The sequence below is a fragment of the Onychomys torridus genome, chromosome 21 (genome assembly GCF_903995425.1).
Source record: "Onychomys torridus chromosome 21, mOncTor1.1, whole genome shotgun sequence".
NCBI classification, from domain to species: Eukaryota; Metazoa; Chordata; class Mammalia; order Rodentia; family Cricetidae; genus Onychomys; species Onychomys torridus.
The window spans coordinates 51,587,150-51,603,072 of record NC_050463.1 but is presented as its reverse complement, the minus strand read 5'-3'; the positions used below and the strand labels follow the sequence as shown (position 1 = coordinate 51,603,072).

At 45.8% G+C, this 15,923-nt stretch overlaps 1 protein-coding gene across 1 annotated transcript; it reads left to right on the top strand.

The window, feature by feature from the left end:
- Positions 1 to 9,467: 9,467 nt before the first annotated feature.
- Rps7 (ribosomal protein S7) lies at positions 9,468 to 14,243 on the top strand. Its single transcript, XM_036170931.1, has 7 exons — positions 9,468 to 9,539; positions 9,732 to 9,819; positions 9,898 to 9,969; positions 11,135 to 11,278; positions 11,609 to 11,673; positions 13,707 to 13,857; positions 14,133 to 14,243. The coding sequence occupies exons 2-7, from the start codon at positions 9,745 to 9,747 to the stop codon at positions 14,208 to 14,210; spliced, it is 585 nt and encodes a 194-aa protein (XP_036026824.1). The 5' UTR covers positions 9,468 to 9,539; positions 9,732 to 9,744; the 3' UTR covers positions 14,211 to 14,243.
- The last annotated feature ends 1,680 nt before the right edge of the window (positions 14,244 to 15,923 follow it).

The following is a 15,923-nucleotide window of genomic DNA, read 5'->3' as shown; positions in this document are numbered from 1 at the left end:
AGTGTGCACCATTTTGACTGGCTTAGACCATATTTACAGTGAGACTACCATTCATTTATTAACCTGTGCTATACCCCAGATCCTGTGAAAGCTGGGAATTATAAACCTCGGACTTGGCTCTTAGAGCAAAGGCCTCAGTAAACAGTGAAGTTTCTCTAAAAACTCTAGACATAGGAATTCCAAGCCACACTCCAGACCATATCACAGGCTGTCAGAGATTGTAAGGAACCTCTGTTGGGGAAGAAACTGAGGTAACAGGGGAATTGTGGCTCCCCAAAGTAGCTTTGGCCCAGAGGGCCGAGTTCATCTTTCCAGCTCTAAGCTGCAGTGAATGGATCATGGCTTTGCATTGGTCTAGATCAATGATTCTCAACCTGTGGGTCTTGACCCCCTTGAGTTGACTATCAGATATGTATTAAAGGGTCACAGCATTAGGAAGGTTGAGAATCACTGGTCTAAATGGATGGTGCCTGGGAATGGCTCTCTGGAGGTTGGCTCAGTGCAGTCCCTCTCTCCTAAAGCCATTTTCAGGGCACAGGATTGGACGGCCTCCTCCTGAGACTCGACACCCCACACTGAGAACCAGTCATTGCCATAAAAACTAAGGCCAGACAAGACCTAGGGGTGGACACCATCTTCCCTGTGCATCCACTATGCAATCACACCCTCCTAATGTTCCATCTATCACATGCACCTCCTACTTCTCACCATGACCCAGTGGCTAGGTGGTGGGAGAGTAACCCTGGTGCTCCATGTGTGCACTCACACATGCACACACACACACCTAAACAAACAAACAAACAAACAAAAACCACACCTTAAACATGAATACTGACAGAAAGCAGAGAAAGATTTAATCATGTTGTTTAAATAAGGAAGAACAGATAAAAGGGGTCTAATGATCCCAAAGTACATCTTCAGGGTACCACCACAAGCTTTACCCAGAGAGGAACAAGATGGAGTTAGTCAGGCTGGCACCCAGGGCCTGTTGCAGTGTGTGTGTGTGTGTGTGTGTGTGTGTGTGTGTGTGTGTGTGTGTGTGTGTTGGGGGGATGGCATATGTGTCACAGTAACACAACAGGCATCCAGATCCTTCCATGCCTACTCCCCCTGGAGTCCACTGTGTAGGAGACCTATTCACCTACCTTCTCAGACTATCTCCATAATGCCCCCTTGCAGAGGAAGGATACACACACTGTTATGTGAATGACAATTTAATTTCAGTTTTCCCAATACTTTTGTTACTTAACCTATTAAGTGGCATACTCCAAGGGTAAGCTGTGAACAGGGCCTTGCTCTCCAGAGCTCAAGACTCCTTTCAGTGGGACCTTTTTGATGGGAGAAATGAGGATCAGGTGTCCCATCACCACATCATTGGGACTGCTGTGGAACCATTTATGCCAACCCCTGGAGAATGGCATGGCAGAAACACAGGGCTCATTTCTCACCCGGTCTCCTCTGCTCTGCTGTCCCTGAGCTCTGAAGTTCATAAGTATCAACTTCAGTTCCCATCATCACATTTAGGCAGCTCTGTAAATCTAGTGAGTTGCTCATGATTCTCCTGTGAAAGATGGAGATAATAATGTTGGCAGTGACCAAATATTAACTAAGATATTGTGTGCAATGCCTGAGTCTGAGGCCTGGGTGCCACATTCCTTCTCATTTTGGACTCCATGGAAATCCACGCTGAGAATGTGTTTTTGTTGGAATGTATTAGTGATCAGCAGGTTCTCAGTTTATGACACAAAAGTAAAGAATGATTGCCCTCCATCCACCTGACAGCTCTGGTGTCTGATGATCATGAACTGGTGTTCAGAACGAGTGACCCTGAAGCTTCACGGAACAGGCCGGCGGCCTCCCTGTAACTAAGCACCTGCTATCCCCCGGTTTCCATCTTCATTCCAAGCTGATAAGATCATGATGAAAGCCCTGCCAGCCTAAGTGGATGGAGAGAAGGGACCTTCAGTGAAACTCAGTCCATTAACTTTTGATCAAAGTCAGTCGCATAAATCTATGTCCTTCGCAAGGATTCAATCACCACATCTCTGAAGTTCCTTATGACATGAGGCTTTGGAGGGGAAGGGATGACTTTTAAACTCCTCTGGACTTTCTGCTTTTTAGACCCTGAGGTGACACATTAACAACACAGGGGATTTTAAGGTTTTTTGTTTCATTTATCGTGTGTGTGTGTGTGTGTGTGTGTGTGTGTGTGTGTGTGTGTGTATGTGTGTATGTGTGTGTGTATATGTGTGTGTGTATGTGTGTATGTGTGTGTATGTGTGTGTGTATGTGTGTGTGTGTGTGTATGTGTGTATGTGTGTGTGTATATGTGTGTGTATATGTGTGTGTGTGTGTATGTGTGTGTGTATATGTGTGTGTGTGTGTGTGTGTGTGTGTGTGTGTGTGTGTGTGTGTGTGTGTGTGTGTGTAGTTGAGATGACAACTTGTGGAAGTCAGTTCTCTTCTACCATGTGAGTCTGAGGAATTGAACTCAGGTCCTGTGTTTGGAGGCGAGCAGCTTTACCTAGTGAGCCATCTTATTGACCATGCAGGGGACTTTTTAATAGTATGTCACACAATGAAGAACAATTTTTAAAAATCGGAGACAGGGTTTCATGTGTCCTAAGCTGGCTCAAATCTGGTAAGTAGCTGAAGATGACCTTAAACTTCTAATCTTTCTGGTTCTTCCTCTCCAGTGCTGGGATTAGACGTGAATTACCACATTGTGTGTGTTGGAGGGTGGTTCTGGGAATGGAAGCTAGGGCCTCATGCATGCCAAGCAAGTATCCTACCAACTGAGCTCCTTCCCTAGTCCCTAAGAAGTAATTTGCTTTAATGGTGAATGCTTTTGGATTTTTGACTGTCTATCCTGGTGGGTCCCTTTGACAAAACTCATTGCTCTGGGCCCCTGCAGACGCTGTAATGGGATTCCTTCTACTGGAAAGAAATCTTTTTTTTTTTTTTCTTTGAGACAAGAGTTTCCTCTGTGTAGCCCAGGCTGTCCTGAAACTCCTGATTTGTAGATCAGGCTGGTCTCAAACTCACAAAGCTCTGACTGCTTAGACCTCCCTTATGCTAGGATTAAAGACTTGCACCACCACTGCTGGCTAGAAAAAAAAAAAAATCTTAGTTCTCTGTGAATGTGGATTCCTTTCTTCACTCAACTGGTCCCTTTCTCCTTGGTGTGGCCCCTAGACCAGCACCACCACAGCCTTGGGAAGTTAGTCAGAAATGTAAGGTACCTAGGCCTCTTGTAGTAGGCTAAATGTTCCTGCCCACTCCAAATTGCAGAAGTTAACACCTCTACTGATGGTGGGGACTTTGGGAAGTGATGAGATCTTGAGGGATCCTCATGCTGGGATTCATGACTGTATAAAGAGCCCCCAGTGAACCTGCTTGCCTCTTCCCTATGTGATCAGGCTGAGTCCTTCTCTAAGTGGCTCTCTATTGTTTAAAACAGTGCCTTTCAGGATGCCTCACTCAGGCAACTCCATTTTACAAACAACACTTGGCTCCATTTTAGTTTAAATGAGAGTTACTCCTTGTGCATGTTGACACCATCCATGAGGCCCAGCTGACAGCTTATTACTGAAAACAGGAAGTAGAATGTGACCATATAAGCACAAAGGCACATTAAAACTGCCTCAGTGGCCAGGCGGTGGTGGTGGTGCATGCCTTTAATCTCAGCACTTAAGAGCCAGAGGCAGGGGGATCTTTGTGAGTTCTAGGCCAGAAAGCCAGAGATACATAGAGACACCTTGTCTTGAAAAACCAAAAACCAAAACAAACAAAAAAACTACACCAGCAAAGTAGGACTCAAAAATGATTGAACACATCAGACAAGGATGCAACACCTCACCTGGACCCCAAGAGGAAGACACCAGCACTCAACGGTGATGGACTTCCCTGATCTGCCATCTAGCCACCTACTGTGTGCATTAAAGGATAAAAAGATTTCCATCTGTCCTCTAGGCTCCAGATCAGCCTGGCCCCCCACTGTTGATTTGATCGACTTGAATTGCTATCTGACATGTTTTGTGTGCCAACTTGGCACAAGCTAGAATCATCATAGGAAGGAGCCTCGGTTGAGAAAATGCCTCCGTTTCATCCAGCTGTAAGTCATTTTCTCATTTAGTGATCAATGGGGGAGGGCCTAGCCCACGGTGGGTGGGGCCATCCCTGGGCTGGTGGTCCTGGGCTCTATAAGAAAGCAGGCTGACCAAGTCATGGGGAACAAGCCAGTAAGCAGTACCCCCACCCCATGGCCTCTGCATCAGCTCCTGCCTCCAGGTTCCTGTCCTGCTTGAGTTTCTGTTCTGACTTCCTTCAATCATAAACAGTAGTATGGAAGTGTAAGTCAAATAAACCCTTTCCTCTCTAAGTTGCTTTCTGGTCCTGGTGTTTCATTGCAGTCATAGAAACTCTAAGACAGCCATCCATCTGTTTCACCCAGTCTTGCACAGTCTTGGCTCCACAGTCCAGTGGTCTTGTACCTCACATCCATGGCTTCCACATGGAGTGGAAATAATGTAGTGGCTTGCCTCCTTGTGATATGTACTCAAGATATATCTGGAGAGATGGCTCAGTAGTGAAGAGCACTTGCTGCTCTTGCAGGGGAGTGGGTTCAGTTCCCAGCAACCACATGGTGGCTCACAATGGTCTATAACTCCAGTTATAGGGTATCCAATGCCTTCTATCTACCATGGATACCAGACTTGCACAAGGTACACAAACATACAGGCAGGCAAGATCACACAATACATTTAAACCATTTTTTAAGCTGTATCTTTAAATTTTATGAACATTAGGATGAAAAGGGGATACTATCAACCACTTCACACACATAAATCTAATAATATATATGGTATACATTATACATATATACATTATATAATAGATCAATATCTTAAAATATATAAGCTACCAAATATTAACCAATATGAAATAGGTAACTTAATGTTTTTTATATTTTTTTATTTTATTCACATTATTGTTTTACCTGCATGTGTGTCTTTGCACTGTGTGAGTGCATGGTGCCCAGTGAGGCCAGAAGAAAGCATTAGATCCCCTAGAACTGGAGTAACAGATGGTTTGTGAGCCATATGAGGGCTGGGTATTGAATTCCAGTCCTCTGGAAGAGCAGCCAGTGCTCTTAACCACTGAGAAATCGCTCCAGCCCGAAAACTGATGATTTGAATAGTCACATGATTATTAAAAAAAAAAAAAAAACCAAATCCCCTCCAAACTGACCCCCAGTGTGGCAGCACACATCTGTGGCCCCAACCTTGGGAAAAGAAGGCAGGAGGATCAGGGGTTCCTGAACATCCTCAGCTACATAGTGAGTTGTTGGTCATTTTGGGCTATATGAGATTCTGTCTCAAACAAACAAAAAACAGAACAGAATAGAGCTTGTAATTTTAAAAACACCTTAGGAAAAAAATCTTCAGGCTCTGATTTCACAGGAGAATTCAGCCAAATGCTTAATTAGAATTAATACCCATTCTACACAATGTTTTCCAGTAAACAGAAGACAAGGAACATTTTGTAACTCACTTTACAATGCTGGAATTAACCTGATCTTAAAACCAAAACAGTAAGAAAGAAAAAACAAATGAACAAAACAACTAATCAGCAGGATGTGATGGTAGGTACTTGTAATCCCAGCACTTGGGGTCAGAATTACAACTTCAAGGCCAGTCTGGGGATACCAAGTGGAACTCAGTCTCAAAGTAGCAAACAAAGAGAGGGAGAGAGAAAATGTGGATTATAGACCAATGTCTTTCACAAGTGTGGGTATAATAAAGCAATATGAAAACAATGTTGCTTCATGATTACATTGGGTTTTTCTAGAGATGGGAGACTAGTTCAATACTCATAAATCAATCAGTGTTGCCTACCATATTGACACAAGCTACAAAGAAATCCTACATGATAATCCTAATTGATCATTAAAGTATGTGACATCATCCAGCACCCATTCATGCCAACACTTCTTGGAAAAACAGGAACAGGAAGGAACTTCCCCAACTTGTTAACAAACATCCATCTATCTGTCTATCCATTCATCTATCTATAAACCTTTCAATCAATAATAGCATCCTTAGATGACCTTAGAGACCAAGTGTTTCCCCCCAAAGCCTCTGTTACCAATCCCACTCAACAAAGTATTGGAAAACCAGTGAAGCTTACTGGGGTGAATTTCTAGGTTATTCCTTCTGCATAATAGCAGAAACAAAAGCCAGGCTGAGAAGAATGTAGAGTAAGGGAATGGAAACGGTTCTCCCACAGGTCACAAGGACTGGTCAAATGAGATCATAGACTCAGACACACCTTTCTTCCTGTCCTTTATACCTCTGGGAGAGGGAAAATCAATTTTTTCCAATAGAGTGACATTGGATATATCAACCACTTCAGGGCAGGCCTCATGTTCAGGAGTAGTTAGCCAACACAGGAGTAGTTAGCCAACATATAATAGACTCACAGTTTGTGTGTATGTGTGTGTGTGTGTGCTTTTATTTAGTTACAGTTTGGTATATATATTTTTTTCTTTTTGAGTGGTGTTTTGTATTCTTGGTTTTGGGGGCTTTGTGGTTGTATTGGGTTTTTGTTTGTTTTTGAGAAAGTCTTGAGGGAGGGGAAGATAAAATCAAAATAATTTTATTTTTTATTTTATTAAGCTGAGGATAGAACCCAGGGCCTTGCGCTTGCTAGGCAAGCGTTCTACCACTGAGCTAAATCCCCAACCCCTCAAAATAATTTTGAAGTTAAAAATTGTTTATATATATATATATATATATATATATATATAATCTTTTTTATATATGTATATATACATTTCTTCATTGAACAAGCTTCAATTTGAGTCTTAATTTTTCTTTTTTTCTTCTTCATTTATTTTTTTCTTGGTTTTTCGAGACAGAGTTTCTCTGTGTAGCTTTGGTACCTATTTTGGATCTTGCTCTATAGACCAGGCTGGCCTCGAACTCACAGAGATCCGCCTGCCTCTGCCTTTCAAGTGTTGGGATTAAAGGCGTGCGCCACCACTGCCTGGCCAACTCTTAATTTTTCAAAGAGCCCTAGATGTCTTGATCTCACTATGTATACCAGTGTGGCTTCAAAGTCACAGGGATCTACCTGCCTCTATACCCTGAATGCTGGGTCTAAAAGTGAGCGCCACCATTCCCTGCCTGTAGGTTTAACTCTGAAAGAGTGAGAGTTTCAGACAGCTCCTATTGTGATTTTTGCACCATTTTCTACAGTACCTGGCACATAGTAGGTAACGATTTCCCACTAACCTTGACATAGAGTAAAACTAAAAGGCTGGACAATCTGGTGTAAGGGGTGACGTGTAACTGTTACCAAGTGCCTAGGCCTTAACTCCTCTTTTATGTGCAAGGTACTGTCTGTCACAGAATTTCCTATCTCCTTAAAGCGCATGTCTCTCCTCCTTCCCCTTTCTCTCATCTTACGTTACGTAAATCATTACAACTTGTTATTCTACATTTCATCATATAGTTACATAACATCCTTACCAAAATGCATTCTCCACGGAGGCAAAGATTCAGTTGGTTTCAGCAACCAGTGTCTAATCTAAAACAAGCATATTCAATTACTGTGAATCTGTTGTGCTTATAATTCCTGTGTAGAGCAGGGACTCTCTAGACACATGAATTTAAAGTGACAGCAGAGGTGAAAACTTCTTCAAAAAAATTCCATTTTCCATCATCAGATCTGTCTATCTGGCAATTGCTCCTGACCTGTCTTTTCTTTTTTCTTTCTTTTCTTTTCTTTCTTCTTTTTTTTTTTTCTGATCACACTCTAGTCAGAAGTTGTTTTAGCAAGTCCTCTCCAAGCATTGTCTTCATTTTGTCTTTTGTTTGTTTTTCTAGACAAGGTTTCTTTGTGTAGCCCCGGCTGTCTTGGAACTTGTTCTGTAGACTAGGCTGACCTTGAATTCAGATCTGCCTGCCGCTGCCTCCCAAGTGTTGGGGTTAAAGGCTCATTCTGTCTTCTTAGTACTTCTCACCGGAAGTGCATTCTCACTTATCTGGCTTCCCCACTTTCCCTACCTTTTAGGACATAACTGTCCCAGTTTTCTGTGTAGCCCCGGCAGGCAGAGGCCTACATTTCTAGATCTAACCTGATGTCGGCTCTATGAGCTCTTTCAGTAAATGTTTTGTTGTTGTTTTCTAGATAAGGTTTCTTGGTGTAGCCCTGACTGTCCCAAAACTCGCTCTGTAGACCAGGCTGGACTCATACTCAGAGATCTGCTTGCCTCTGCCTCCCAGGGCTGGAACAAAAGGCATGCACCACCACTGCCCAGCATGTAAAAGGGTTTTCGCTGCTGTTTTGTTTGAGACCAGATCTGCAGAGCGCTTGGTAGAGCAGGCTGGCTTTCAAGTCACAACGATCCTCCACCTCTGCGTCCTGATGCCCCACCACACCCAGCATTTTTCATAAATGTTAAACTCAACAGGGCAGCTTCATATTTTTGAAGACAAGGGGTTCGGGGAGATGGTCCAGAATCTTCCGCTGCACCAAACCATAAAATAGGAATTTGTAGCTTGGTGATGGCAGCGCACACCTTTAATCTTGAAAAACCAAAAAATAAAATAAATAGCAAGTTATGACAAATATTCAAACACTATCTCATTGATTTGATTCCCTATAGGGAGATCTGGAATACCATCAGAATTCCTTTTCCTTTTTTGTTTTTTCGAGACAGTTTCTCTATGTAGCCCTGGCTATCCTGGAACTCTCTTTGTAGACAAGGCTTGCCTCAAACTTAGAGAGATCCTCCTGCCCCTGCCTCCCAAATGCTGGGATTAAAGGCTTATGGCCAGCCTGGGCTACCAAGTGAGTTCTAGGAAAAAGGCGCAAAGCTACACAGAGAAACCCCGTCTCGAAAAACCAAAAAAAAAAAAAAAAAAAAAAGGCTTGCGTCAATGCCAAATTACTGTGCCTTTAATCCCAGCACTCGAGAAGCAGAGGCAGATGGATCTCTGTGAGTTCAAGGCCAGCCTGAGCTACAGAGTGAGTTCCAGGACAGACTCCAAAACTACACAGAGAAACCCTGTCTCGAAAAACAAACAAACAAGGTGCACCACCATGCCAGGCTAGTCTGACTCCTTTTCATTGAGTCAGCGGGAAAAACAGAGTGAGTTCGGGACTAATTAGACATCTCAAACGTTCCATCTTCGCGGTGAATGAAGCTTAGTTCTTTCAGAGTGGATCTCTCTCCGAGGGCTGGCTGTCCGCGGCCACCCTGTCCGGGAGGGAACATAGGAAAGACTAGGGAAGCTGAGCACTTTCCCAAACGGAACCAAAAGCCGACTCCTACGGGGCGGGGAAACGAGTGGTACCGAGACACTTGCCCTCCGGAAATACTTCCGGGAGCATTCTAGACGGCCTACCACGTTTCAGGAGAATTTCCTGTTCCCGCCCCTCCACTTCCGCTGTCCCGCCTCTTTCTTTCCGCCACCCGGATATGAGCTGTTCTCGCGAGAGCTGGTCCTCTTTCTAAGCCGGCACTCCGTAAGGTAGGTTCGCGGCGGGCGATGTGGCCGTGGGTTTTTTGCAGAGTGTGGGGGGAAGGACTCTCGGGGGCCCTCCGGGGCGGCGGGCCGTGCGCCCCAGGTGGGGATGCGGCGGATTACCCGGTCTGCGCCCGTCGATGGCCCCGGCCGGGCGCCCCGCGACCCAGGTGACCGGTGACACCTCCCTCCCCGCAGGCCGAGACGAGCCATGTTCAGCTCGAGCGCCAAGATTGTGAAGCCCAATGGCGAGAAGCCGGACGAGTTCGAGTCTGGCATCTCCCAGGTGAGTTGGTCTCCGGGTTCCCCCCGGCCCTGGGTCCCCACTCTCCGGCGTTGGCACCCACGTTTTCCCTGTCCGCAGGCGCTGCTCGAGCTGGAGATGAACTCCGATCTCAAGGCGCAGCTGCGGGAACTGAACATCACCGCGGCCAAGGTGAGTGGGGACCCCCCTCTCCCCGGGACGCACACACGGCCCGGGTCTCTGGCCGTGACAGCCTCGGCCCGGGCCCGAGTCCGCCCTCCTTCCTCCTGGGGTGAGAAAACGCAGTGGACGTGGGAACTTCCAGTGCGCATTACTCTTAAGTTCGTGCGCCTTGCCGTATCTGCTGCATTTCTTGTCTTGTTACTGACTTTGAAACTTGGGACTTCCCGCAAGTGTCTAGACCCAGTGTGCCTCCAAACGGGACAGTCAGGATTGCTAGTTTTTTTTGCCCCTAAGTTTTTGGTATGACAGCTTCTGTTAAGATTTACTTTTGTGAGTGTTACTGGTTTTCTTGTGTGCATGTTTATGCACCACGTGTGTCCCTGGAACGGGATGGTTGTGAGTTGCTGGGAATTGAACCTGGGCCCCTTGAAAGCACAGCAAGTGCTGTGCGCTCATGGCAGAGCGGACCCTAGCCCCAGGGTGCAGGTTTTTGTTTTTTTTTGTTTGGTCAAATCATACTGCGTTTGGGTGTTGTAGAGTAGGGAGAAGAGACTTAACACCGAGGACACCCAGGCCATGGTGATTTAAAGTTTACCCATGAAGACCATTCCATCATGCTGGGGCCACCTTGCTCATGGCCAGAGTCCTGGGTGGTATGCCCCTGACTGGTGAGCCAGAATCTCTTGTAACCTAGGCTGGCTCCCCACTTGACTTTGTAGCTGAGGCTGGCCTTCTGCCTCCACCTCTCTAGTGCCTGGGCGGTGGGCACATATCTCTGCCGGCCATTCGGTGTCTGTTGTAGTCTCCCACATTAATTCTGGGATTTCATTTTAGTGACTTCTTCCAGTGGCTAACATCCTGGAGATGGCAGCTCTGGACCCTAGCACTGTCAGTGCCTAAAAATGAGGGTTAGGTTTTAACTCATGGACTTCAGGGACGAGTAGGATGTTGTTTGAAAATGGGGCTGTTTGTTGGTTGTGGTGGAGCATGACATTAATCCCATCATTTGTGAGTCAGGTATGTCTGGGTTAAAGGCCTGCCAGGTCTACACAGACTCTGTCTCAGAAGGGGGCGTTCTGGATTCAGGCATTTGACCATGTGTATTCACATTGAGTGGGGTGGGGGCAAATAGAGGTGAAGGACTTACACATGACATGGACTTTTTTCCTCTTAGGAAATTGAAGTTGGTGGTGGCCGGAAAGCTATCATAATTTTTGTTCCAGTTCCTCAGCTGAAGTCTTTCCAGAAAATCCAAGTCCGGCTGGTTCGTGAGTTGGAGAAAAAGTTCAGTGGGAAGCACGTGGTCTTCATTGCCCAGGTATCCACTCGGTTCTGTGGGGAGAGGGTGACACCCCTGTTAGTATAAGCTTGGTGCTGGGGCGAGAGTAAACGTGTATTCACTCTGGGGAGTCCGCAGTCTGAAGGGTCTGGAAGGTGATTGTGCTGTAAGTTTAGCATTGGATTTGATGCAGTGTGTTGGATGTAGTGTGAGGGCTGATTAGAAAACGGAATGCTGTTGAGGCATGTTAGTGTGCTGGGTAGTGGGCTGTTTTGAATGTGGAAATGAGTGTTTTTGCATTTAAAGCAGTGGGACATTTCATAGCTTTACATCAGCTCACTCACTGTTTCTGTCTTATTTTCATAAAAGAGGAGGATTCTGCCTAAGCCAACTCGGAAAAGCCGCACGAAAAATAAGCAGAAGCGCCCCAGAAGGTGAGTGTCGCCTGCTTCTCAGGCTGGTGGTTGGTGTAGGCGTTGAGTGCACACATCGTTGATGGGGGGAGTCCTTGGGTGGCAGTCTGTGGTTATACGTGGTGTGTTGGAATACTTTCTACACATAAAAGTTTCAGGGGTTCCCAGAGGCACAGTGTTGTCTGTCATACAGGTGAGGCTTGTTCCTCGTAACAAGTCTTTTGGGGCTGGGGTGATTATGTTAGAGATAGACTTCCCGCATTGGTCTTTAGACTTAGGCCTTCTGGTGGTGGTATTGTTGCTGTAATTATATCAGATTTGCATTGTAGATCCCTGCAAACCTGCAGGGACCAGATTGAAAGTGGAAAGTATAGTTTTCCCTCATAACTGCTATAGGCAGTCTACTCATGAGACATACAGTTTGTATTGTGTGTTGTGTGGTAGGCAGCACTTTTGAGACAGTGTTGAAGTCCAGATTCTCCTTGAACTTGCCGTTTTAACTCCTGCCCCTACTGCTCAAGTGCTGGGATTATAGATGCACACCACCATGCTTTTTGGGTGTTTGCATTGCAGTTAGATTACAGTGCAGTTAATCTAAGAATTTCTTAGTTCAGTCTTGTCTTGAAAGCCTTGGAAAATAGATGGGAATTTGATGTGTGGATAAATGCTGTCTGTAGGAAGGAAGATGGGTAATGGTCACTTGCAATGGTAGGATTTTTGCCATAATACTTACTGGGGTTTGCAGTTACAGTCCTTGGAGTCTGGTCATAATTGTAGATTAAGTAGTTTGTGCATAGCAGAGCTAACATTGCCTGCTGTGGCTGTAGTGTTCCCAGTGACCTTAGCAACTTCTGCTCTTGACCTCCAGGTCCTTGGCAGGGTGTGGTAGTCCTCTGTCTGTCTCCAGACAGATCCCCCTTCTAGTGTGATGTGCTTTAAAGAGGAGCATTGAGCAGCCATCTGATGGTACTGCTGTGTGAAAGTACGGAGAGAGTGAAGTCTGCTACTGGGTGTATGCTATTTAGACTACAGCCAAAACACCAACCCCAGAGTTTGGAATTGCAGATGGTTACTCACTAGTGTAGGGTAGTTTTATAATAGTGTGCACGCAGGACAAATAATGTTGGGATTCTGAATTAGTGCTTTGCCCAGGTTAATGGTTTCATGAGCTTTGATGCTGGGCAGCAGCTGCAGCTCTCAGGTACCATATAATCGCCTTGTAACACTTAGTACACACGGTGATCTCTTGTAAGCTGGGTCCTTGCTAGGTCAGGTGCGGTAAATGTCTTGTCTGGCTAGGCTATTTCCACCTGTGTTTGTAAGTCAGGGAGCCACTGTGTAGCTTGCCAGGCCTTGAGGTTGGGATGCTCTGAGAAGGGTCCACTGGAGCGTCACCTAATGGCAGTGCCAGGAGCTCTTGTTGTTCATGGAAAATGAGGGTTAGTGGCATCTGGGAGGTCAAGGAAAGAGCTTGGGAGTTTTTGATTTGGTGAATTACATGGCCAGGTTAAAAAATACTTAGCTGGCCGGGCGGTGTTGGTGCACGCCTTTAATCCCAGCACTCTGCAGGCAGAGCCTGGCGGATCTCTGCGAGTTTGAGGCCAGCCTGGGCTGCCAAGAGAGTCCCAGGAAAGGCACAAGGCTACACAGAGAAACCCTGTCTTGAAAAAACAAAAAAATACTTAACTGCATGGAATGAAAAAGCTTACTGCACTTGAGAATAGCAGCATGTGAAAGGCCCTGTCCCCAGATTCAGTTGCCAGGGTGTCATTAGAGCATACAGCTTTGGACACAAATCCTGGCTTGCTTGTCACTCAGACAAAAGCTTTAGTCTTGGGGGTGCTTGGCTGAATAACCAGCCTCTTTAGGAGCCAAATGGGTTGTTTTGAGACAAGGACTCATTCATGGTTGTCCCTGAACTCAGTTTGTCACAGGTGTGAGCCATCATACTCGGCTCCAGTGCTAATTTGATTTCAGGAATCTGGACTTGGCTGTTTTCCCTTTTATTCCAAGGATGCCTTCTGCCATGTTGCTTACCTTTGCCATTCTTTCAGCCGCACCCTCACTGCAGTGCATGACGCCATCCTCGAGGACTTGGTCTTCCCAAGTGAGATTGTGGGGAAGAGGATCCGAGTGAAACTGGATGGCAGCCGGCTCATAAAGGTTCATTTAGACAAAGCCCAGCAGAACAACGTGGAGCACAAGGTAAGGACTTCACGTTTGTAGGAAGGTTCAGCCAATGGGAACAACGTTGGCTTTTCCCCATTCTCTGTTTTGTATTGGGGACGCTTTAGAAACTGGAGTACTTAGGACCCTTTAACCAGGAGATACGGAAGGAAGCAAGTGATGGGTGTGGCCTCCAGTTTCAGGGAGGGCAGATAACAGGACAGCTTGGGTGGGTGGTGGTATATTAGAATGAGGAATGGGGGTGCTGTCTTGATATTTGCTGCCACGTTGGTGATGAATTCTGTCTTTTTCAGGTTGAAACTTTTTCTGGTGTGTATAAGAAGCTCACGGGCAAAGATGTTAATTTCGAATTCCCAGAGTTTCAGTTGTGAAGAAAATGACTGAATAAAGTGTCATTCATAGTATTTGGTTGTATCTTTTTCAAAATCTCAGCCATAGATGCATGACGGTGGTAGCTTCCTGAATGAACTGAAGGTTTGAAGAGAAGCCTGGAAGTATGTCATGTGTCTGTCTTTGGAGCCTGGTTTCACATAGCACAGGCTGGTGTAAACACGTCTCCTGGTTTTGCCTCTCATGACTCCACATCAGGTTAAATGGGAACAGCATTGTCCACAAAAATCAAGACCTGGAATGGCAAGGAAGCTCCTGGTGTGGATCAGGTGGTGCAGGTGGAGCAGGCATCCTTTGCTAAGCCTTAGGCAGCCTAGATAAACGCTCAGGAAGCCCCCTGTATGCTGTGTTTATGTGGAGTAGCTCCCATTGCTTCAGGCCTGCTAAAAGCTGACAGGCACTGTTATAGAGGGAGGGGATGCAAGTGTGGGTGTGTGACTTGTGGTGCCCTGACCTTGCCAGATAATGTGAGTAGGCAAAGCATTAGTCTTCACAGGAGTGTTACGTTCCTGCTGCCCTCTATAGGAGCTGCAGCGCCACTTGTTCAGCTCACCTTAGCACAGCTGCCTCTGCTCACAGCTCTGCAGTGGACTCAAGTGCAGCATGGTGGCTCACAACCAGGAGTTCAGGGTATCTGTTTTCTGGTCTCTGGGCATCAGGCACATAATGTGCACAAACAGCATGCAGACACAAAATAATTCTTAAAAATAGAAATTACCAATCAGAACATGCCTGATGAATGTCCTGGAGGACTTGGTGTTGAACTAAGCCTAGAGCTGAGGTGAGCAATGTATTTAGCTGAGTATATAACCTTGGGACCAGCCTGATGATGGGGCGGATACACTCACACTTTAGAAGGTGATGGATTATCCAGGGCTTGGCTAATGTATATTCTCTTTCCTCAAATTTAGGGAGTATTGCAGTTTCAGGCAGCTGTGAGGATGTTTGGGTTATTAAGTGGGAATTTTTAGTAAGAACAGAATGTGATAGTAGAACTTGAACAATTTATAAGCCTTCCAAGAATATTGGGTATTTTCTCAAAGTTCTCGGCTGATGCAGTGTCAGCAACAGATGGAGCAGTGTACCTTGTTCTCATCAGTTTCACCCTTACCCCTTGCAGAGCTCCCCCATCCCTAATGGAGCCCAGGCTGGCTTGACCTCACTGGCCTGCCACTGCTCCACACAAACTCCCGAGTTTTGGAACAGCCTCGCTAGTTTGGGCTGGCCTGGAACTCCCAAAATCTAGATTCGCTGCTGCTAGGATTAAAAGCATGAGCCGCCATCCCACCTCTGATTATATGTATCACTATAGCCGATGTTGGCCTTGGATTTTTTTGTTTATTTTTTTTGTTTGTTTTTTGAGACAGGGTTTCTCTGTCTTTTTGGTTCCTGTCCTGGAATGAACTCTGTAGACCAGGCTGGCCTTGAACTCAGAGAAATCCACCTGGCTCGGTTTCCTTAGCATTGGGTTTAAAGGCCGGGGTTACAGTTAGGATCCAGTATAGTTACAGTCCTTTAATGCCTGTAGTCCCAGTGTGTGAGAGGTAGAGGCAGGAACACCAGAAGTTCAAGGTCATCCCCAACAACATAAATTTGAGACTGGTTTAGATTACGTGAGACCTCAAAAACAAAGATAGCCTTGTGTGGTAGCACACGTTGAATCCCATCACCCTGGAGGCAGAGGCAAAGAGATC